The following is a 25,084-nucleotide window of genomic DNA, read 5'->3' as shown; positions in this document are numbered from 1 at the left end:
GTTCAGAAGTAAGAATGCTCCTGGGGTCCATCCCTGGTACCAAACAAAAAAACAACAAAGAAACAAAAAACAAGACTTGGCACGGGCTCGACATTTGACTTGGGCAAATAATTTCCCCTCTTGGAGCCTCCGAGTGTTCAACTGCAAAATAAGAGAATTTCAGAGATCCAATCCCACTCTGAAGTTCTGCAATTCTAGGAAGCCTGGATCCTAGCAAACAGCCATCCGCAGAAGGCCAGGAGGTCCGCCCCCCAGGCTTTGCGGGAACCTTCCTTCCCTCCTGGCATGGCTCCCGTCCCTGCTTCTCTTTTTTCCTTCCTGGCTTGCCGCCCTCTCTGGTTATTCTTCTCCTTCCTGGCATAGCTCTCGTCTCTGATAATCTAAGTTCTCTGCTCCTTTGAAACCCACAGGCAGACTTCAACAGACCTGGTGGATGCTGAAAATGTAAAGCAGAAAACATAAAGTCCACCGCGAATGTGCACAGACCACAAACCGGAGATGAAACTCAGAAGGAAACTGCGTAACAAAGCACAAGAATGAAGACCATTTGGGCCAAGTGCAGGAAAAATGTAAATACACTCGGATCTGAAAAGTAAACAGAGGAGAACTTGTGCATTCTGAACCAGGAGAGGGCAAATGGTAGGAACATGTCTGGGGTGTGTGTGTGTGTGTGCGTGTATGTGTGAGATGGATGTATGCACACCCGTCTGTGGGTGTGCATGTATGTGTGTGCAGGTATAGTAGGTACATGTGTGCATGCCTGTGGCGATGTGTGCATGTGTGTTTAGAGACTCTAAGAAGGGAACTGGACCAAGCGAGGGCAGCATGGCCACTCCAGGCAGCAGCATGGAAATGCACAGAAGCTCCTGTTGAAGCCAGGGCGGAGTTGAAAGGCAATCACATGCAGATAGACTCAGCCGAGGTCTTTTAATAAACACTGGGGAAGCGAGGTGGGAGAGGGAGGAGACACCAGACGCGGGTGGCTGGCACTCAGAGCCGTGGTGGTGTTCAGCTGTGAAGAGCCAGGAGCCCCAGCGCTAGGGCCCCAGCGCTAAGGCCTAGTGTTGCGTGCCCTCCCCAAATCCATACGTTGAACCCAGCAACCAAGGCGAGGGTTAGGAGGTAGGGCCTTTAGGAGGTGACAGGCCCAGGAGGGTGCAGCCCTTCAGAGTGGTTAGACCCTCTAAAGGAGGCTCCAGAGAGCTACCACGGGGAATTTGGTGAGAGAGTGCCATTGCTACTCACAGCTGGGAAGCCGAGGTTGATGACAGCAATGTAGAGTTCTTAGCCAAGAGACGCAAGGTTAGACCTCGGCTTTGCCACACAACACAGAGGAAGCAGTGGGATCCTTATTCAGTTTTCTCACCTACAAAGTGGAGAAGACTATATTCCTTTCTGCAGGATGAGTACCAGTGGTCTTCAGCATCTGCCTGGGGATGGGGAATCAGTGGCTATTAATGTCAAGCTCACCAGAAGTTAGGATCCAGTGCAGCTGCTTTTATTAGTAAGGGCCAGAGCAGACATCTAGAGACAGGGGAAGTCAAGGGAAAGAGAAGAGAGGAGAAGCACAGATCCAGTGGTATGCGTTAGGAAAAAGAAATTCTACCACCTACCCTCTTTGGACTCCTGAGACGTGAAAGCTCCAAGTGACCAGCAGCAGACAGAAAACAGTCTGGGAAGGGATGTCTCTGATTGGCTGGCTGAGCAGGGGATGCCTCTGATTGGCTAGCATCAAGATTCTGAACAGGGGACACCTCTGATTGGCTGGCATCAAGATTCTAGGCAGAGGATGCCTCTGATTGGCTGGCAATAAGATTTCCCCATGTTCCACGGCACTCATTGAGTCTCAGATCTGTGTATGCACCATTACTGGGGGTGCAGGTGCAGAACTGTGGCTGCGGGCAGCAGAAGGGGCACTCGTGTTGGGGTTAAATGTCCTGGTCTGGTCACTGAATTGCTCCCTTACTTACCAGGTACACATCTTATAGCATGTACATTATACTGTTAAAGCCATGGAAAATAAAAAAGTCCTGAGCTGGGCCATTCCCAGCCACGTGACCTTGTGAAATCAAGTACTTCTCCCCGAATCTCACTTCTTTTCTGCTGAAACCCTACCCCTCCCTCAATCTCGACACTACCTGAAACCAACCTCACAGCTCTTCCTGAGGGCATATTTATTTATTTATTTATTTATTTATCTCTCAGTACTGGGGACTGAGTCCTGGGGGACCTGAGCTGCACCCCCAGTCCTTTTTTGTGGGTTTTTTTTTTGGCAGGTCTGGGGATGGAACCCAGGGGTATTCGACCTCCAAGCTACACCCCCTGCCCTATTTTTTATTCTTTATTTTGAAACCGGGTCTCACTGTTGCAGAGGGCCTCAGTAAGTAGCTGAGGCTGTCCGCGAACTGCGATCCTCCAGGTCTGGTCTCAGCCTCCCAAATGCTGGGATTACAAGCATGCGCCACCACACCCGGCTTTGTGGGGTGTGTGTGTGTGTGTGTGTGTGTGTGTGTGTGTGTGTGTGTGTGTGTTTAAATAGGGTCTTGTTCAGTTGCTGAGGGCCTCACTAAGTTGCCTGGGCTGTTCTTAAACCTGGAATCTTCCTGTCTCAGCCTCCCAAGTACTGGGATTACAGGGTGTGCCACCACGCCTGGCCTGAGAACTCTCACACTAGAGAACTCTGGAAGCTGGAAGGGATTATGCAAATGGAAGGTGCCAGGCTGAAGACTTCTCACTGTGATCAGAGTAGAAGCTCAGAGGGAGTTTCAGGGCACTGGCCAGCTGGCCAGGCAGCCCTTGGGGGAGGTGTTGAGTGAGGAGCACCCCACCCCGTGCCTGCAGACAGTTCTGATTGTGCTTCTTGTGTGGAGTGGAAGGCAGGCAGGGCTAATGGGAATGTGACTTCAGCACTGGAATCTGGAGGATGGGGTGGGAATGCCGCCCCATCCCCTTCTCCAGCCTGGGCAAGCGATTTAAGCTTCCTGGAGCTCAGTGCACTCCAGTGCAATGAGGACAATGCCGCTTCCTCAGAGAAGTGCTGCCTTTGAAAGATGCCCCGTGAGATGCCCTTGGCACAGCACCCACCTCACAGCAGGTGCTCAGAATGGCACCATTAGCGTAGACTGGTCGGCTGTTCGGTTTGGGTCTGGAATATCCCCCAAAGTCTCACTTTGAGGGACGTGATTGGTTCACAAAGGCTCTGGCTTCATAGACAGATTAATCTATTGATGGTCAAATGGACTACCAAGGTTTCAGGGTGTAGACTGCTGGGGGTGCGCCGAGGAAGGGTTTATCTTCTCCCTGGCTGTCTCCCTCACGCTCTCTCCCTCTCCTTCCTGGCTGCCGTGAGCTGAGCAACTTTCTTCCACTTGATGTTCTGCCTGACCTCAGGTCCAAAGCAATAGAGCCAGCCCACTGTGGACTGGCCTCGGAAACCATGAGCCAAAGTAAACCATTGTTCCCTTAAGTAGTTCATGTTGGGTATTTCTGTCACAAGGATGCAAAGCTCATTAACAAACAGGCTAAGAGGAGGCTCTTTTGGTTTTGTTTTCATTGTTTTTTAGTCTTTGTGGTGCTGGGAATTGAATCCAGGGCCTTGCGCATGCTAGGCAAGCGCTCCACCCATGAGCTACACTCCAGCCCTCAAGGAGGTTCTGATGAATTTGACGGCCCTTGGCGAGCGGTGCAGGGGTTTGAGCACCAAGTGATTTCATGAAAGGTGCCTCTGACACTGTGTGTACCTAGAAGCAATGGAGAGGGAAGGGGGCCAGGGAGGGACCTTTAGCCGGAAGTGAAGAGCAGACGCTGGGACCCTAGACGGACATTCCCAGCCACAGCAGGAGTACACGCAGGGCCCCACGCTTCGCCATTATACTTCATAGTTACACACACACACACACACACACACACACGCACGCTGTTCCATGGCCTATGCTCTTCTGCCTGGATGAACACATCTCCCATCTGCCTAGGACGCTAGGCTCAATTTTGGAATTCCTCACTGCTCGGGCTCCTCCCACGCCATCCCTCTGGCTCCTGAGCCGGCTCCTGGACCCCTTCGGGCACAGCAGCCCCAAGCTCTTGGAGGCTCCAGGCAGCACTTCCAAGGCCTGGCTACCACCACCCCATTGGCCAGCGTGGCCATTCTTCTGCCTCTGTGTGTGAACGCTGGGCTCACTCTCTACCTGGGGACGTTTACCCAGAGGAGAGACCTGGGCAGGTCCGGGAAGTGGGGTAGTGGGTGTCATTTGAGAAGAAAATTCCAGGGTACTGTGGGCAAGATTTAAAAGCAGGGGGTGGGCTTGGATTGACCTAGTCCACTTTGAGGGCGGGGCCTCCTGGGCTTTGGGGAGGAGTGCGCCCCGGAGGGGATCAGTCCCCTAGGAGACGCTGTGGGCGGGGCGCGCAGACGGTGGTACCTTTGGCCAGGGAGATGTTCCTCAGCGCGATGGAATGCTCCCAGTCCTTGAGGCGCAGGTCCTCGGTCACCGTGTTGAGCGCGGCCAGCTCCTGCTTGAGCTGCAGCTCCATGTCCATGTGCGCCAGCTGCATGCGGCGCGTGTCCTCGCTGGCGTTGCTCACCAGCACCTGCAGGTCCTGCAGCCGCGTGCTGTGCAGGGCCACGTCGTAGGACAGGCTGTGGTTGAGGCCGCGCAGCGCGCCGCCCACGTCGGCCAGCTCCTCGCCCAGGACGCCCACCCTGCGCGCCAGCCCGTCCAGCAGGCCCGCGTGGCGCCGCAGCAGCAGCTGGCTGCGGTTGCCCTCCACCTGCAGCTGGTAGAGCTCCAGCTGCGCCGCGTCGTTCTGCTGGCCCGAGCGCTCCCGCAGCTGGGCCACCGCCTGCTCGGCCTGCGCCGCCTGCGCGTGCAGCCCCCACAGCGCGCCCTCCAGCCGCTGCACCGCGCCCGCCAGCGCCAGCAGCGAGTCCGACTGGTTCTGCAGCGCGTCCTGCACCTTCCACACCTGCTCCGTCAGGTCCGCCTGCAGCGGAGCCTGCAGCAGCCGCAGCTGCAAGTCTCGGAAGCTCTCGTTCAGCCGGTTCACGTTGCGGGTCAGCGCCTTCAGGTCATCGGGGGAGCTGCGGGGCCTGGACACTGCGGAGGAGGAGGAGGAGGAGAAGAGGAGAGGAGAGGTGAGCACAGCTGGGGAGGGAGGCCTGCAAGCCTGCATGCAGTAGGTGCTCAGTAAGTGGTGAGTGGAAGGCAGACACCGGGCTAAGTAAGCCCCATGGTCCCTCGAGAGGTCCACACAGCAGAATGACCTGACCAGCGTCCCACCTGCGGAAACTGTGATGGAGTTAGTCTGGGTGTGACCTGCACTTGGCGACTTTTAAAAGATCCTCTGAGGTGCAGACAGGTTTGTGAGCTGCTCTGGTGATCCAATCAGCGGGCGTTGGTTTGATACCCAAGAAAGTGCCATTTTGTACCTCAAAAGTAGTTGGAAGCCGGCCATGGGGGCCCATCCCGGTAATCCCAGCATTGGGAGGCTGAGACAGGAGGATCCAGGTTGGTGGACGGCCTCAGATACTTAGCGAGGCCCTTTGCAACGGAATGAGACCCTATTTCAAAATAAAGAATACAAAATAGGGCTGGGGGTGTAACTCGGAGGTAGAATGTCCCTGGGTTCCATCCCCAGTACCGCAAAAACTTTTTTCTGGTTTAAGATCTGTAGTTCCTAGCCGGGCGTGGTGGTGATGTACGTCTGTAATCCCAGAACTTGGGAGGCTGAGACAGGAGGATCTCAGGGGTGAGGACAGCCTCAGCAACCTAGTGAGACCCTGTTTCAAAACAAAAAAATAAAAAAGACCTGAAAGTGTAGCTCAGAGATAGAGTGAACCTGGGTTCAACTGCAAGTACCACTAAACAAACAAACAAACAAACAAACAAACAAACAAACAATCTGTAGTTTCTTCATGTATGTTCTCAAGCCCAGATTCTACCTCCAAACATTCTGGCTGCCTCCCCGTTTGTACACACTGCAGTCTGTCCAGATGCCCCAGAGGTGCTGCTGGCTCAGAAGCTGGTTTTCCAAGCTGGTTTTCTCGGGTGTAGACAGGCCGGCGGAGGGTGGCGGAAGGTTCATCTCCTTGGCCTTGGGCTGAGACCTCTAGTGAGATGGCCACCTTGGCCCTGTGGGCTTCATCAGGGCTTGGCACAGCTTAGCCACTGAGTTGGGTCTGGGCAGCATCCAGTGAGCAGTGACCCACAAGCAGGAACCCAGGCCCGCAGGGCACCTCCCCGAGGGCGTGCCCTCATGCCACTGCCCCGCCCTGGGAGGGTAACCGAGAGAGCCGCCAATACAAAGAAAGCTTCCAGGAAAAAGGAGCCTGCGACCCCACCCCAGCCCAGGTGACCACGGGACGGTCTGCTGAGGCCCCCTTAGGGCCAAGGGCAGAGTCTGCAACCCGCGTGTCCGCACCTCTTTGCACACTGCGTGGCGGCGTGGGGCGGGCAGATGGAGAACAGAAAGCCTATAGCTTCCGGGCCCTCTGCTCAGGACGCAAAGGACAGAGGGCAAAGATGGAGCTCAGGGTTCGGCCCAGGAGACGCCGAGCTGCGCAGGCACCGCTGCTGACCCTGGGCTGTGAGCGTCCCCCAAAGACAGAAGCCACAGCTGGTGAGGCCACCCTCGCCTGGGGGCCAGCCCAGGACGTGGCCCTGCCTGCTCTGTCTCCCCAGCCCTCTCTGGCTCCTCCATGTCCCTGCAGGCGCCCTGTGCGCCCTCGGAGCCGGGCCTGAGCCTCAGCCGCCTCCTCTCCGCACCTGCCGCTCCAGGGCCCTGTCTCTGTCCAGGAGACCGCACTGAACCGGCCACGTGGGGACAGCTACGGTCAGCTCCCCTGCCAGGGGGCCTGGGGGCCTTCACTGGTGTCCCTGGCACAACCAGAATTAACATAAACCCAAATAAAAGGGAGGAGAGGTCTTCCACAAGCCCGCGACCTCCAACAGAGCCGGCCTGCTTGGTTTTCAAGTTCTCTCTGTTTGCACACCCAGGCTTTAGAGTTTAATTTCGGGTTTTTTCCCCCACCTAATGTTATGATTATTTCATAAGCCTTTTCCCATCCTTCTCCCTGTCTTCTATAATTATAATTTTGATGACACCATAAGTCCCTTGAAGGGGACACTATAATTTACCCATTCTCTTTCTGCGGAATCTTATTTTCAGTCATGGTAAATAAACGCGGAAATATTTCTCTTTTTTTTTCTGAAGCTTTTTCTAACAACAAATTCCCAGGAGTTGGACTAGTAGGTCAAGACACATCAACATTTTTATGACTCTTAGAAGTCCCAGCCAAATTATTCTCCCAAATTAGACCAACTTATATTTACATTTTGGACCTTTAAGTGTGCCAATTTCAACCGACCTTGCCGCGCCATTATGATTTTCATACTGTTCATCTCATAGATGTAAAATACTACCTTCTTATTAGCATAATTACATTTTATCAGTGGCTCCTGCCTTCCTGCCTTCCTTTCTTTCTTGTATGTGGTATTGGGGATGGAAAGCAGAGGCACGGTACCTCTGAGCTATACCTCCAGCCCTTTTTTTTTTTTAATTTGGAAACAGGGTCTCACTAAGTTGCTGGGAGCCTCACTAAACTGCTGAGGCTGTTCTCAAACCTGCAATCCTCCTGTCTCAGCCTCCTGAGTACTGGGAATACAAGTGGGAGCCACCACACTCAGCTGAAGTGGCCTTGTCAAGGCGATGCAGTCACTCACAGCAAGGACATAGCCAGCTTAAGTACCTGGGCTACTCAGCTTAGTGTAAGAGGTAAGAGTCTTTGGGCATCCAATCACACTGTCCAGGCCTGGAGCGGCCCTTCCTTTGGGATCATTGCACACTCCAGAGTGAATTATCTCCTTCCAACAGTCACCAAGTGTTTGCGGCTCACACTCCCTCCACCCCCCTTCTCGCCTTTAATTCCTTCCAGATGTTTGCTCTCCTCAACAGAGAACAATTCTTGAGTGTGACGCTCTCAATTCATGTTTATGCAAACAGTTCATTTATCTCCCAGCCTGGCATATCTCCTTTTAATGTGTTTTAATTATTCCTCAACTCTTAGACTTTCGCAAATAGGAAAATAAATCATGGAATATCTAGAACAGCTGGCATTTCCCGAGTACACACTGGGTGCCAAACACCATCCTAAGCGCTTTCCACATCAATACTCCAAGTCACAAAACAAGCTGAGCTAAGTGTTAACCCGGGAGCACTCTTAGCATCCCCCATCCCAAACAAGGAAACTGAGGCACGAGAGGTTAAGCAACTCACCACGTGGCACAACCGGGAGACCAGGAGACTGACTTTCAGTCCTGAACAACTTGGCCCAATCACTGACGACACGGGAGGCGGAGAATAAGCTTGGTAAGGGCCCGACCCTCGTATGAATACCAGCGGACGGCACTAAGCTACCGGCACAGACCGGGCAGGAGTCAGGCTGCTCAGTGGGCATCGTGTAGCGATCCGCTTTCACACCCTGACTCAGCCTTGACTGCTGGATCCCGCTGGCGTGTTCCCGCGTGCTTCGTAAGGGTGTATGATGAGTGTGATGGTGCCTCCTCGGGCCTGCGCCTGCGCATGGCCCTGCCTTCCCATCCACACTCGGGCTCTCAGCCTGTGGCTCTCAGCATTTTATTTATTTATTTATTTATCTATTTATTTATGGAGTACTGAGGACTGAACTCAGGGGCATTCTACCTCTGAGCTACAACCCCAGCCCTGTTTTATTTATTTATTTATTTATTTATTTACTTATTTATTGCAGTACCAGGGATGGAACCCAGGGGCATTCTACCCCTGAGCTACAACCCCAATCCTGTTTTTTTATTCTTTATTTTATTTATTTATTTATTTACTTGTTTGTTTGTTTGTTTATTGAAGTACCAGGGATGGAACCCAGGGGCATTCTATTTCTGAGCTACACACCCAGCCCTATTTTTTATTCTTTATTTTGAAACAGGGTCTCACTGAGTTGCAAAGGGCCTCATAAAGTAGCTGAGGCTGGCTGCAAACCTCCTGTCTTAGTCTCCTGAATGCTGGAATTACAAGCATGCGCCACCACACGCGGCTTTTTACTCTTTATTTTAAAACGGGGTCTCATTAAGTTTCAGAGGGCCTCACTAAGTAGTTGAGGCTGGCCACGAACCTGCAATCCTCTTGTCTCAGCCTCCCAAGTACTGGGATCACAAGCGTGCGCCACCAGCCTGGCTTTACAATCATCCTTTCTGTTCAGAAAAAAAAAAAAAAAATTGTCGGCAGGTCAAGTTGGGCTGCTCCAGATGTGTGCTGACCAGCCAGCTGTTTCCTCCAAAAACATCAGGTGAACCTGTAATTCCAGCTGGGTGTGTATGTGTGTGGCAGGGAAGGAGATGGCTACAGATCTTGTTTGGTGTCTAGAGACCTAAACCTTGGGTGTTGGTGGTAATGACCCTGGGCCCTTGTCTAGAATTCCACATCCCACTGCTGCCTTCAATTTCCAGCCCAAGTACTCTTAGGAGGGAGAGAAGACAAGTTCTCCTAATCTAATTTAAGGATGGGAGAACGAAGGCTTGGAGCAGATCACCTGAAGCATAAATAAGGATAGGTTTGGGCTGCTGTCTCTTCTTCTAGTACTCTGCCCTCAAAGCCTGCTGCTGGGCTAGTTGGTCACATGGCAAACTCTAAGCAGGGAAACAAGAAAGGAGATGACATTTATTAAATGTCTACTATCTGCCAAGCACAGTTCTAGCGTCTCTCTCTTTCCCTCCTCTCTCAAGATTAAACCCAGAGGCATTCTGCCTCTGAGCTGTGCCCTTTGCCCTCATTTTCTATTTATTATTTCAAAACAGGATCCCTCTAAGTTGCTGAGGTTGGCCTCAAGCCTGCAATCCTCCTGTCTCAGCCTCCCAAGCATTGGGATCCTAGGCGTGCGCCACCACACCCGGCCAGTCCTAGTTTCTTAGTAGAAGTGGCTTCCTTTACCCTTCCTGACAACCTTGGGAGTAAAAGTCATCTGATGAAGCAGGTCAGGAGATCAGCAAAGCACTGGACCCGATCCAGGTCAGGAGATCAGTGGCTGGACCCGAGGCCCTGCCCAAGCTTCCGGGCAGAGAGCAGCGTGGGGCGTCTCCCCTCCATCTCTCTAGGGGAGCCCTGGCAGAGTACGTGCTGCCAAAAGCCCTCTGTCCCCCAGGGTCCTCCCAACGCTGGGGCAGATAGTGTCATTGTTCTATAGAGAGAAAAACCAAAGCGAGCGGGATCTGGCCGCTCAGTCAAGGCCACCCCCTGAGTAGGAGGTGGCTCTAAGCTCACACTCCTTCCAAGGCCCCAGCACAGTCCTGCCTTATCTTCAGGCTACACAGCAGGACGGAAGGCTGATCTCAAAATCCATGGAACATCATACAGGGCAGAGTGTGGGAAAAGATGCCAACCAATATTGTGAGGCATCCGACGCCTCACAAACAAAATTTTGTGTGTGTGTGTGTGGTACTGGGGTTCCTGGAAGCCCTTCTCCCTCCCTCCGGGCTACACTCCCAGACCTTTTTTTATTTATTTGGAAACAGGGTCTCTTAAGCTAGCGAGGCTCACTACAAACCTGCGCGATCCTCCTGTCTCCGCCTCCTCCTGTCTCCGCCTCCCAAGCGCAGGGATTACAAGCGTGCGCCACCACGCCCGGCTCTCACAAACAAATTTAAGTCGGGCATGGTGGCGCACGCTTGTAATCCCAGCACTCGGGAGGCGAAAACTGGGGTATCAGGGTTTGTGACAGCCTCAGCCTCTTAGGCCCTTCGCAACTCAGATCCTGTTTCAATAATAATAAAAAAGACTAAAACTAGGCCTGGGAGTGTAGCTAGGGGGTACAATGCCCCTGGGTTTCATCCCCAGTAAAATAGAAAAAAAAGATAGAGATGCCCACGTCATTGAGGCTGGCACTGATGCCAAGATGTAGGAAGAAACCCAGGCCCGCCCTCTGGGTGCAGTCCCGGGGTCCCTGCTCGGGGTTCAGTGTTCCACAGCCCCCCCCCCCAACCTGGAACTGGTGAGGAATTTTTGCGTTTGTGTTTCTCAGTGAAGTCCCAGCGGATGATGGAGCCTCTGTACATGGACAGCTCCCTCCCTTCCCACTATCCGCTCAGACCCGGGACTGGATCTCGACCTGCCACCTGGACTCTGTCCTGTATGGACAGTCAGGGTGGACCCAATCCGTGTGACGAGTAACAGGCCAGCCGCAGGGGCCTGTGAGGGTTCACACGGGCCCCCAAGCACCCCCGGACCTGCACAAAATAGTGAATGGCACATGAGACCCCTACCATGGTCAAGAGAGAGACCACCAAGCAAAGATCCACGGTGTATAGATACCATGGGAGGGGGAGGGGAGCCCTGGTGAAGGAAACGATCCGATGATCCGACCTGCACTCTGAAGGCACCAACACCAACCTCGGGTCTATGAATGGGGAGGGAGGGCGCGGGCGGGATCCAGGGCAACGCGCCGTGCTCCACGCGTGTGCTCCTGGCACACTGGATCTCAGGATGGTGTATGGCTAGGAGGCAGCAATAAAAGGAGGGAGGGAGGGAGGGAGGGAGAGAGAGAGAGGGAGGGAGGGAGGGAGGGAGGGAGGGAGGGGGAGGGGAGGGGAGGAGAGGGAGGAGAGGAGAGGAGAGGAGAGGAGAGGAGAGGGAGGAGAGGGAGAGAGACTGAAGCAAGCTGAGATGGGACAGAAGACAAGGAGAAGTAGAAAGGGGATGTAGGGGGAACAAAGAAAAAGTGGCCATGATTTCAAGTCCGATCTCAAGTCCACTTCCACATACACTGATCACAAACAACACTATGTGTGTGTGTGTGTGTGTGTGTGTGTGTGTGTGTGTGTGGGTCTGGGGATGGAACCCAGGGGCATTCCACCTCTGAGCTACACTCTCAGCCTTGTTTTTTATTCTTTATTTTGAAACAGGGCCTCACTGAGTTGCAAAGGGCCTCACTAAGTTGCTGAGGCTGGCCTCAAACTAAGAGCCTCCTGTCTCAGCCTCCTGGATGCTGGGATTCCAAACCGGTGCCACCATGTCCGGCTGAAGGAGACGTTCTTGTTGTGCCCTTACGTGGTCTTTTCTCTTGGTGTCTCTTCCACTTCTCAAAGGACGAATGTCCCTGTTATATAGCTACTGTTACACTGGTCCTACTGTATTGCTTTATTTAACCTTTACTCTCTCCCTACAGGACCTGAAGTCAAATATAACCGTGTTGGGTTAGGGCTTGAACACCTGAACTGCAGGGAGGGGAATAACATTCCTTACATCACAGGTCTCTTACCCTCCACAGTCAGGCGGAGGCTCACGGCATGGAGGACGGGCCTCTGCTGCCCTCTCAAGAGACAGGGAACGAGCTTTCTAACCAGCAGCTGCAACCTACTCTTCCAAGACGCCAGGAGCTGAGAAGTGGGCAGAGCAGGGCGGAGTGCTGAGTGGAGCGTGGGGAACATTAAAAAACCTGTGATGCAAATATAAATTAACATAACGCTGAGAAGCAATTTGGCTGGACTTTCTGAGAGTCATGAGAATGTCCCCACCTTTTGGCCTACTAATCCCACTTCTAGGAACTTATTGTTAGGAGAAAACTCCAAAGGACGGGGAAAGCTTTGTGTTACTTATTTACCATGGTTGGAAAAGAATGTACCAGTGCAAGAATGGGTCGGTTATAATGTGCCCCGGTGGTACCCTGACATATATTTGGTCCAAATCTGCTTCCTGGCATAATCTCCCTGGCATCTTCAGGGTGAGAAGAGTTTTCTGGATGCGTGGTGTCTTTCCATATGATTGGTAGCTGGCATCAGCAGGGGACCAAGACAGGATACAGGGCTGGGACTTCCAACTCCAACCCCAACCTCCTCACTGATGACCAAGTAAGAGCTGATTTAATTAATTATGCCTGTATATAAAAGCTTCCTCACGAATCCCAAGAGGCTGTTTTCGGGGTGCCTCTGGATAGCTGGACATGTGGAGGTTTCTGGAGGCGCGTGCAGCAAAGGCGAGGAAGCTATCTTTTTCTGTCATAATATTCTCTTTTTTTTTGTTTGTTTGTTTGTTTTTTTTGGTGGTACTGGGGTTCCTGGAAGCCCTTCTTCCTCCGGGCTACACTCCCAGACCTATTTTATATTTTTGAAACAGGGTCTCTTACGCCAGCACGGCTGGCTTCGAACCTGCACGATCCTCCTGTCTCCGCCTCCCAAGCGCGGGGATTATAAGCGTGCGCCACCACGCCCGGCCTCATAATATTCTTTATAATACACCAAGTGCTGAATACCTGTATGAATGTGTGATACTTTGAATCTCACGTGGATGTATAGATATAATGCACCAATAAAGTATAAAAAAGATACGAATATCTTTGAAAAACACTAGTAAACATAAGTGTTTTCCTGGATCTGTGAGTGGCTGAAGCAAATTAATTGAAGCCAGCCAGGAGGTTCGTGGGAACCCTGACTTAAAACTGATCAGTCAGAAACACAGGTAAAACTGATAGGGGACGGCGCCTGGCGACGGAAGCGGGAAGTCTTGGGGATGAGCCCTCCACCTGTGGGATCCTGTCTCTAACTTCATGTAGCGTCAGAGTTGAGCCAGAGGTCACATGAGTGGTGCCCACAGCAAAATGGATAGCCCGCGTGATGCGTGCGGGACCCCCAACCCTGTCTTGTGGCACACAAAAACAGAAAAAACTGCTTTTCTCAGAGTTCCTTCCAGGGACTCTTATTTCAAAATTATAATTATAGAAGACAGGGAGAAGGATCGGAAAAGGTTATGAAATAATCATACATAACATTAGGTGGGGAAGAAAACCTCGAAACCAAATTCTAAAGGCTGAGTGTGCAAACAGACGGCATCAGAAAGAGAGCTTGTAAAGAGCCAGCCGGCTCCATTGCAGGCTGCGGGCTTGTGGAAGAACTCTCCTCCCTTTTATTTAGATTTATGTTAATTCTGGGTGTGCCAGGGACACCATTGAAGGCCCCCCAGCACCCTGGCAGGGGAGCTGACCGTAGCTGTCCCCACGTGGCCGGATCAGTGTGGTCTCCTGGACAGAAACAGGGCCCTCGAGCAGCAGGTGGGGCGAGGAGGCGGCTGAGGCGCAGGCCCGGGACTCCAAGGGCTCAGAGGACCAGGGGCCCCAGGGCCCCAGGTGGCCATCTCACTAGAGGTCTCAGCCCAGAGCAAAGGCGATGAACTTCCGACCACCCCGCCAGCCTGTCTACACCCAGGAAAACCAGCTTCTGAGCCAGCAGCACCTATGGGCATCTGGACAGACTGCAGTGTGTACCTAGAGATTGCAGGCATCCCCTCCCCCCACCGGAGACCAATACAGGGACCCAGGGCTTAGAAGTATCTCTGGGCATCAGGGCACAGGCCTAGGCAGGAGAATGGTGTCATTAAAGCAGGGGAAGGCACAGCACCTTAACCAGACGGCTCAGAGGTGATGGAGAAAAGGTCAAGAAGAGGTTTACTAAGAGAAAAGGATGTGGGTCTCCGTGGGTGGCCTGGCACAACAGCAGTGCCCACGATCACTCCAGGAGGAAGGCAGAAGATGAGTCCTTTTCTGGTAAGCCTACTATTGTTATTATCTTAAATGCTACGCACCCTGTTTCTAGCTCAGTAGAATGTACAGCATAAATATTTACAGGCTGGAGGGTGAATTCTCCTTCATGCCTGTGGCTCCCTGGCCCCCGTATGATGGGAGTGTGGAGCTTTTTGGCTGCAGCTCGGAGCAATAACAGCCCCTTGGACCAAAAGCCAAACAGGTGTCCCCTGCCATTTTACACAATTGTGTCTGGACACTCATGGTCCCAGGGCTCCAGGGCCCAGGTGCTGTCTGTGTAGGTAAAGGGGTCCTGCCTCCAACGGGGCTGGCCTTCGTCAGCTCAGAGATTGACAGTGCTCTGAGTGAGCAACGAAAGGTGGCCAATTCTTTATTTTTTAGTGTGTGGAACTAGGGATGAACACAGAAGCATTCTACCTGAGAGCTACACCCCTAGCCCTATTTTATTTATTTATTTATTTATTTATTGGTACTAGAGATGGAGCCCAGGGGCATTCTACCTCAAAGCTACGCCCCTAGCCCTATTTTTTATTTTTTATTTTGAAACAGAGTCTCACTGAGTTGCAAAGGCCTCATTAAGTAGCTGAGGCTGTCCACAAACCTCGATCCTCTTTGTCTCAGCCTCCCAAATGCTGGGATTACAAGCATGCACCACTATGCCCAGCCTTAATTTTTTTTATTTGGAAACAGGGTCTTGCTTGATTGATAAAAGTCTCACTACTTGTGGAGGCTGTCCTTGAACCTGTGATCCTCCTGTCTCAGTCTTCCAAGTACTGGGATTACAAGCGTGTGCCACCACACCCGGCTCTAAAGTGGCCGATTTTAAGTCCAAGGAATGAGCATAAGATGGGGACGCCTTTCCCCTGGATGGTGGGTTGGCCACGTACCAGATACCCATCATCTACAAATAGATACTGTCCCTGGCACGTTGGTGAGCGCAAGCCGTGATCAGAGCATGCCCAACACACGCTACACAGCAGCCAGCTGGCTGTCACAGACACCCATGCTCGGATGACCCCTCAGAACTTCAAAGGAGAGAACCCGGCCGTGTGTTTATTACTGTCCCCAAGGGTGGGGCTGGATACTCTGTGTCCTGGCACAGAGGTTCCCTATTGGTGGTCCAGGCACATGGAGTCTCTGATAACTTACTGCTGATGCTTGGGAAAATGGGATCTGAGATGAATTATAAATCAAAACCCTTCGACTGAAGAGATTATCTCTGGATTCCCAACTGGAAGGCTCGAGTGCCTCCTCTCAGAACCAGCAATGACAGGAAACCCAGAGTTTTGATGGAGCACGCGGACCCGATAGGAAAGCGACCGATTCCTCGCGAATCCACAAGTGCAAGTCGGTACTTACTATTGAGACTAACGGGGGCCGGATGCAGAACCCTGAATCTCACAGGAGATGTGTAAACCGTTGTCAAACGTGTGAGTGATTGGAAATGGGAAGTGTCACAAAGCACAGCAGTGCCCTGGGCTCTTCCTGGAAAAAGAGGCGTGGGCTGGAGGAGACATGTTGGCAGGTGCTGGGCTGTGCCTTGCACACGCTCGGCCACCTGTACTCCAGCCAAGGCCACAACTACCAAGTCCTGGTTGTGCGACTTTGCAGCACCGCACCCAGCTATGCCGCCATCTCTGGCTCTCTGCATCCAGCACGTCTGACTTCTCAGAATCATGGATGGCTTGAGACTCGTGGGTGACCTTAGCGCTTGGGAGAGTCCTGGCCCCTGGAGGCGGGAGCTGGAGGATAATGCCCTCACTGAGGCTTTAACAACCAGATCTCTAGTGGGGCAGGGATGGAGCCCCAGTTGCCAATTCAAGGCCATATCCTTGTCCCGGTTTCCCCTCCTTCCTGACTTTACCCTCGTGATCTCCAACTTGAGTGTCTCCTATTGGGAGACTCCCCAGGATCATGTCTCACAATCAGCTACCGAGCCCCCAACTCTGACTTTGATTGCCAGACATTCCGGTGGAGTCATGAAGCACCCTTCCCACCACAGCAGAGCCTGGCTAGCTGCCTTCCCAGGTCCCTCCTGGTTCTCGGCCATGTCCCGTCTGGATGTCCTGTTGTCCCAAGAGACCAGAGAAGTTTGCATGTCGCCCCGCATTTGTTCACATGTGCATGAAGTCATCCTATCTGTGTTTATGAGCTACTGATGGGTTTGAATATGGGAGTTTAAAATACAGACCCTCCTGTCATTGTAGTTTTTTTTTTTTTTTTTTTTTTGTGTGTGTGTGTGTGTGTGCACATGCTTACAATCCCAGCATTTGGGAGACAGGAGGATCACGGTTCGCAGACAGCCTCAGCTATTTAATGAGACACTCTGCAACTCTAGGAGACCCTGTTTCAAAATAAAGACTAAAAAAAATAGGACTGGGGGTGTAGCTCGGAGGTAGAACGCCCTTGGGTTTCATCCCCAGTACCACACACAAAAAACTTCTGTTCTAATGTGTTTTTAAAATGTTCATTGGGGAAAAGGAGCAAAGTCCAACATTAAGGTGATCCCAAGGAGCTGAACATTTCCCGTGGAATTTGGGGATGATCTCATCGTCCATGGGAATGGGGAGGCTTGTTTGGCATTCTCATAAGATGCCTCTGTCAGCAGTGTGCAGAATGTACCGGAAAGTAAGAGAGGCTTGGATGAGAACGTGAAGATGGAAAATGGCTGAGGAGCCCATGTCCCCTTGAAAGAGCCCCCTGGCCTGCGGCCATGCCGGTTAGGACCCAGGGACCTGAAGACGAGAGGGGGCTAACACGGACAGGACCCGGTGGTCTCTTGGGATGAGAGGCTGAAGAGAGGAAGACTTTAGTACTGCTGAGTGACCCTGTGCTCCGTAAAAAGCCATCCTGAGCGCTGAGGGTCAGAGGGCTTATAGATGATCCACAGAAGCTGCAAAGCTGGCAGAGGGACATTGGAGGTGACAAAACCAAGATTCAAGTGACCTTAGCAGATATGGAGTCCCAGCCAAAGGTCAGAGGCTTTCTTATTTTTTTATTTTATTTTATTTATTTATTTTTTTTTTGCGGGTTTGGGGATGGAACCCCGAGGCATTTGACCTCCGAGCTACTCCCCCTGCCCAATTTTTTATTTTGAAACAGGGTCTCGCTGAGTTGCAGAGGGCCTCACTAAGTAGCTGAGGCTGTCCGCGAACCGCGATCCTCCGGTTTCAGCCTCCCGAATGCTGGGATTACAAGCGTGCGCCACCACGCCCAGCGAGGTGAACAGACGCAGTCTTTTGCACTTATAATCAGACTGAAAGAGATTGGTGGGCGTCAGGACAAAGCCCTATCGCAGTAAGTCTCCACTTCCTTGCTCTCGGGAGTTCCCCGTGGAGGTTTTGCCTGTTCTTACAGATGCCAAGCGGCACTACAGACCACTCCCTAATGCACAGTCTTGCAGGACTCTGCTGGGTTTGCAGACCCCCCCCCCCCCCGTGCACAAACAGCACTTCACCCAGTCTCTCAGTTCTGATGGTACTCTTGGTATCAGCCGTCGGCTTGCAGATGTTGGGATACATTTTGTCCTTACCCCATCCTTTTTCGACCCAGTTCCTGTTGGCCTCGACCTAACCAACGCTGGGCTCATCCTCAGCCAGCTCCCATTGGTAAACGCCCATCTGTTCCTCAGATACTCTGCACCCCTCATGCCCTGGGATCCTCCATGACACCTGGGGCATTACTATCTGTCTTAAGAGGTGGAGAAAGAAAGATCAGGGAAATTAAGCCAATTTTCTGAGATTTTACAGCTAGGAAGGGTCAAAATGTGCCCTGGATCGGGAGCCAGGAGCCTTGGTGTGGCTTCAGAGCCTCCCCACACCCTTCCGTACGGCTTCACATCGTAGACGCGGGGGAGACCAAAATCACACTGTGACAACACAGTGATGTGATGTCACAATCAGACGCTGCCCTCAGATGACTGTTTAGACAATCCCGTAGCACACTTGAGATCACCTTGAGGCAGCCAGCAAGCAAGTGTGCAAACATTTTACACAGCCAGGCGCCCTGAGCACGCCTGTATTCCCAGTATTCGGGAAGCTGAGGAGAATCCCAGGTTTGAGGGCAGCCTCTACAACTTAGCAAGGCCTTCAGCAACCTCATGAGACCTTGTTTTAAATTAAAAAGATAAGCCGGGCGTGGTGGCGCACGCTTGTACTCCCAGCATTTGGGAGGCTGAGACAGGAGGATCGCACAGATTTTAAGCCAGCCTCAGCTACTTAGTGAGGCTCTCAGCAACTTAGTGAGACCCTGTTTCCAAATAAAAAAATATAAAAAAGGTCTGGGAGTATAGCCCGGAGGTAGAAAGCCTCTGGGTTCCACCCCCAGTACTACCAAAAAAATAAAAAATAAAAATAAATAATAAAAGCCGGGTGTGGTAGTGCACACTTGTAATCCCTGCACTTGGGAGGCGGAGACAGGAGGATAGTGCTGCTTCAAAACCAGCCGTGCTGGCTTAAAGAGACCCTGTTTCCAAATAAAAAATATAATATAGGTCTGGGAGTGTAGCCCAGAGGTAGAAGGGTTTCCAGCAACCCCAGTACCACCAGAAAGAAAGAAAGAAAGAAAGAAAGAAAGAAAGAAAGAAAGAAAGAAAGAAAGAAAGAAAGAAAGAGTAGGGCTGGGGGTATAGCTCAGAGGTTGAATGCCCCTGGGTTCCATCCCCAGTACCGCAAAAAATAAAATAAAAGAATAGGACTGGGAGTGTAATTTGGAGGTAGAATGCCCCTGGACTCAATCTCCAGTAACACACACACACACACACACACACACACACACACACACACACACAGAGTACATGGACTGTCTGACACATACTCAGATCTGTTAATTTTCACAGCAGTGCTCAGTTCTACATGCTGTGGGGAGCTGAGAGTTTGAGATATCAGGCAAGATAGTGAATCATTGTGAGAATTAGATTAGATGTGGTAGAAGAAGGAGTCTTTGTGCTCCACTGTTTCAAATTCCATAAACCCCCTCCCTGTCCTGGGAAGGCACGGGGGAAGGGGGAGCCACGTGGGTGCTAAGTGACCCTCAGCGCCAGTGGTGCATCCACTTGACTGAACGGAAGAAGAAACGGAGCTAAGATTAATGGGTGTCTATTTGGTGCCAGGCAAGGATGGGGGCTGCATGCCGTTTTTATTTTTTATTTTGGTACTGGAGGTTGAACCAGGGGCATTATGCCTCTGAGTTACACCCTAGCCCTTTTCTATTCTGAAACAGGGTCTCATTAAGTTGCTAAGGGCCTCGCTGAGTTGCTGAGGCTGACCTCGAACCTGCACTCTTCCTGTCTCAGCCTCCCGAATCCTGGAATTGCAGGCGTGCGCCATCATGCTTGGCTGGCACGTCTCTTATCTCATGTGATTCTCTGAGATCATTGTTCAAATGTGAAGATCAGAGATGAATCTTAGATTGAGGGGGTCGTTCAAGACAGCACTACCTGTGAGTGGCAAATGCAGAATTTAAGCCCAGATTACGCATCTCATTTGCTCCACCCGTGCATAATTTTGCCTTCACTCTCTAGCTGGAGCCCACCGAGCTGGGCAGAAGCCCCTCCTGAATCCCCAGGCTGCCTCCTGGCCACAGTCCCCCGAGCTGGAATCTGAAGTCGGTGAGGGCGGCCAACGTGTTTCTCTGTTTCTATCTTTCTGGACAATTTGTTCTGTAAGTGTTTGTTTTCAAACAGCTCGACATTGCTCCCCTAGGGCTCCACGGGGCTTTGGGTTGGCGGGATGTTGGCTGGTTTTCTCAGATCCGTCTTTCTTCACTTGTTGAGTCTGTCATAAAGTATTTTAAGGAGGTTGGAAATCTTTCTCACTAATAAGCATGTCAGGAATCTGGACCAGACTGGCCAGGATCTCGGCATTTATTGGATTTTCTCTCTCAGAACATGAGGTTTGGAGCCTTCAAATGTCGCACATCACTGTTCTCCAAAGGGCAGCTGTCATCATACAGGAAGATGACAAACACTTGGAGCTGAAAGGGACCTCAGGATTCATTTACTTCCTTTCAGATGAGGAAACGGAGACTGGGAAGGTTGATACGCAGTGTCCCAGGTTACCCAGATAATCTAGTCAGGACAGGGCTAGTATTTATAGTGGCTGCAACCTAGTCTACATTCTATGATACCACACTGCTGTCAAGGAATCTAGAATTAGGTCCATCCCTCTATCCCTCTATCCATCATCCACCCACCCATCCCCCATCCTCCCACTCGCCCGTCCATCCATCTATCCATCCATCCACCCACTCATCCACCAATGCGTCCATCCGCCCATGCGGATCATCACTGACAATAATGCAAAAGTTACTTCTCCCAAAATAGGCAGAATTTTTACAATTAAAAACTTATTAGCTCTAAGGGTAGGCGTTCCTTGGAAGGACTAATTGGTCCCCCGAGTATTCTGCAATATTAGGTTGGTTGTGTAGCTCCACGATGATTAAAAAAAAAAATGTAGCATTGCATAAGAGTTATGTGAAATCGTGCCAGTGAGTCATCAATCACGATATGGCATCAGATAGATTCACAGCCTCTGCCGCCAAAGAGAGAAAGCTTGTTGACAACACTGAACATCTTGTAATAAAAAAAGAACTCCACTATGTGCATCTCAACTTTGCAATATTTCAAAGAACTAGCAGCTGCGTGTAAAGCGCAGAAGGTTATGTAGAACAAGAAGATTTTAGGATTTCATACACTCCGCGAACTGGAGGGGTCGTTAGACACAGTTGGATTAGGAAGGCAGAAAGAGCTCACCTGGGATCAAGAGGCCCGAGTTCAGGCCCGGCCACCACTAACCTGCTACGCGATCCTCCACGAGGGGACGCGTCTTTCTGAGTCTCTCGCTTTTTGTCTGAATATGGAACTAAGAACATCTCCCGCAGGGGTGGCGCGCTGATGAACTGAGTGAGCTCTAGAGGGACACGTGGCACGGATGGGCGCTGTGCTTTGGGTTCTGAGCAGACTTCACTCAGTTCAGGCGAGGAGTTCAAATAGAGGGTCTAGTTCCAGCCACAGCGGCGCCGCTGTGCGGTTCTCCTTGTGGAGAGCACAGGTGCCTGGAAACAGGCATCACAATCTGCGTTCAGAGGCCTCAGGAAGCTCATGTGCTCTTCAGCGATGATCCCTGGGCTCCTGTGGCCATCTCCTCTCCCTGCTCTAACTCCCGGGCCACATATACTGCTGACAAGTTGTGCAGACTGGTCCTTCCTCCAGCTGTTTGAACATATATGGAGTTGTTGAGCTGGAATGATGTCCCCGAACCTAATTCATGTCCCTTAATGCTGTCTCATTCTTACTTAGAAACTCGGTCCCCACCTTCAGAAAGCCATTTGGGGTGGACTCCATCTCCATGGCACCCCTCAGCATCTCTGCATCCACACTGCTCCCATGAGGAGCAGGGGAAGAAGCAGCCATTTCTCTCGGTGACCAGTACCCTCTCTGTGCCGCTCTGGCTCCCTTTTAGCAACCCCGCCCAGAGGGAGTGGTTGGAGATGCACAGTCCTGAGGTTTCTTCAAGGACTCCATGTATAAGGCTTATGTGGTGGCCGGGCACGGTCACCTGTACATGACTGGTACATGGATTACACACCTGTAATCCCACTACTTGGGAGGCTGAGACAGGAGAATCACGATTTTTTTTTTTTTTTTTGCACTACTAGGACTGGAACCCAGGGGCATTCTACCTCTGAGCTACACCACCAGCCCTATTTTTATTCTTTATTTGAACAGGGTCTTACTGAGTAGCAAGAGTCCTCACTAAGGAGCTGAGGCTGTCCGTGAACCACGATCCTCCTGTCTCAGCCTCTCGAATGCTGGGATCACAAGCGTGCGTCATGACGCCTGGCTTAGGAGCATCACGTATTCGAGGCCAAATGCAGTCACTTAGTAAGACTGTCAGTAACTTAGTGGGATCCTTTTTTAAAATAAAAAATAAAAGCCGGGCGTGATGGCACATGCTTGGTATTCCCGCACTTTGGAGGTGGAGACAGGAGGGTCGCACAGGTTCGAAGTCAGCCTCGCTGGCTTAAGAGACCCTCTTTCCAAATAAAAATAATATAAAATAGGTCTGGGAGTGTAGCCTGGAGGTAGAAGGGTTCCATCCCCAGTACCGCCCAGTAAATAAATAAATAATAAAAATGGACATTCAGGGTTTGTAAAGTTACTCTGGGTTCAATCCCCAGGAAGAAAGAAAAGGAAGGAAGGAAGGAAGGAAGGAAGGAGAAAGAAAAGAAGAAAGGGAGAAAGAAAGAGAAAGAAGAGGAGGGAAAGAGAAAGAAAAGAAGAGAGAGAGAGGGAGAGAGAGAGAGAGAAATATAAATGAATTTCATGTTTAGGCTTGAGTTCTCTGCCTAAGACATCTGATTATGTAGATGCAAATACTCCATATTTCAAAATAAAACCGAAGTGCCCTTAGTTCCAAGCATCTGGGGTAAGGGATATTGAGCCTATGACTAATTCAGGCAAGAATTATCAATAGATGCTCAAAATCACTGAACAAAGGATTACAGGGAAGCAGTGCATCTACACAGCATCCGAGCGTTCTCCACAATCACTTCCTAGGTACAGAGAGAATGAGCGAGCAGCGTCTTTACAAGTAGCTAATTCTGGAGGGATCCACTTTAAACACGTGATCAGATTTATCATCGCTGATAAGACACAAATGGACACGTCTACTTCGTGAGCAGGACCTCTAGTGCTACTGCCAAGAATGTTGCAGCTCGGTCATGGGGAAGCAGGCCCAAGTTGAGGGGCGGACCAAGCAACTGGCCCACGTTCTTCAATGATATCAGTGCCTTGAGATGCAGTGACGGCTAGGAGCCATTGTAGAGATAGAAGACTAAAGAGACAGGACAGTCGTAGGTGTGAGCCTGGACTGTGTCCTGCATCTAGGTAAAAATAATGCTGTATGCTGGGTGAAATAGGAGGAGCACAGGTTCAAAGCCAGCCTCAGCAACCTAGTGAGACCTTGTTTCAAAATATAAAATAGGATAGGTCTTGGAGGTGTAGCACAGGGAACATTCCTGGGTTCAATCCCCAGTACCACACACCGAAAAATTTTTCAAAATGATGCCATAAAGGTCATTATTGGAGCATTTGGAGAAAGTAAAAAAATGGACTATTGTATTTGCAGTCAAATGGTAATGAGGTTAAATTTCCTGAATTCAATAATTACCTGTTAGGGAACATGTTTGTTCTTGTAAATAGATGCTAAAGTATTTAGGGATGAAGTTCGCACCTTTCTTTCAAATGGTTTTGCAAAAATAAAAAAATAAAATGGTAATGACAATTAGGGGAGAGAGAGAAAGAGAAGGGGAGGTGCAGCGCGGTGTTTGCACTAATGGACCAAACTGAGGGCTAGGTGGATGCTCATTATCGTTTCCAACTTCTCTGTAGGTTCAGAGAGTTTTCAAATTAGAAAAAAAAATTTAAAAAGAAGTGGGGAAAAAAAGACAAACGCTAAGCTCTGCCTCACCCTTGTGGAGCTGGACAGGACGGTCGCTCCCTGAGTCCTCACACTGCGTCCGTATTAATGTGACTTCGACGCAATCGCCTTTGGCGGGCAGCGGTGTCACCCATAGCCCGCACACCGCCAACCTCAACCCTAAACCTTGCTTAAAAATGGTCAAACATGACTTAAAAGTTTGCACAGTACCCTATAAATCGTACCATTATTATGTGTTGGTTAAAGATTTAGAATAAATTGATGTTGGGCCTCGTCTTCCCTATCTCTCTAGGACTCTACTCCACGCTCATCCTGTCTCTCTGGGTTTCAGGCTCAGGTTGGATTCCATTTCTACATCCCTGAGAACTCTGTGCAGATCCCTGTGAACCGCAAAGCAGATAAACATGCCACCGGGGTTGATCCATGTGTAACAAAAATGTATAGAGTGCACGCAAGTGTACAAAGCAGTGGACTGGGTACAAAGACATCAATGACAAGTAAGAAGGTGCGCGTGCGTAGGACAGACTTCCAGAAGATGAAAACCAGACCCACAGCACCTTCGTCACCTCGAGCGCCATGCCGGCGAGCCTGTAGTAGACACTGACCCCGACTTGACGTTTCATAGTCCACAGGCAAGAGGCTCAAAGAGTCTGTTCGCTTAAGAGACAATTCCATTAGTTATAAGTAAGTCAAGTGTGATGGGACACACCTGCGATTCCAGTGCTTGGGAGGCTGAGGCAGGAGGCCTGAAGGTTTGAGACCGGCCTCAGTAACTTAGCGAGGCCCTCAGCAACTTAGACCCTATTTCCAAGTAAAGAAATCAAATCGGGCTGGGAGTATAGCCCCTCCCAGAAGTAGAATGCTCCTCGGTTCCATCCCCAACACCACACACACACACACACACACACACACACACACACACACTAATAATCAAATGGGTGAAAAACTTTATGAGATATTTACTGTCAGAAAAACGTAAGAAAAGGAAAAACAAAGCTTTTGGAAATAATTGCGCACTGCTACGTCACGCTGGCGAGACCCCAGTGAGCACGAGTGTTTGTGCACTGCTGATGACTGTGCAGAATTC

The 25,084-nt window shown here is 51.0% G+C and overlaps 1 protein-coding gene across 2 annotated transcripts in view; it reads right to left on the bottom strand.

Annotated features, from left to right (window-relative positions):
* The window catches only part of SCARA5 (scavenger receptor class A member 5), a gene marked incomplete at both ends in the record, with an annotated part of 94,255 nt that overhangs the window by 36,268 nt on the left and 32,903 nt on the right, over window positions 1–25,084 (bottom strand). For both annotated transcript variants that reach the window (XM_080709682.1, XM_080709683.1), the window contains one exon: window positions 4,419–5,093. In XM_080709682.1, coding sequence (XP_080565808.1) covers window positions 4,419–5,093 — 675 coding nt within the window. The remainder of the gene's footprint in view (window positions 1–4,418; window positions 5,094–25,084) is intronic.

The sequence above is a fragment of the Muscardinus avellanarius genome (genome assembly GCF_963383645.1).
Source record: "Muscardinus avellanarius genome assembly, chromosome: 14".
In the NCBI taxonomy this organism is placed as follows: Eukaryota; Metazoa; Chordata; class Mammalia; order Rodentia; family Gliridae; genus Muscardinus; species Muscardinus avellanarius.
Note: the sequence above shows the minus strand (reverse complement) of the source record. Positions and strands in the feature narration are given on the sequence as shown.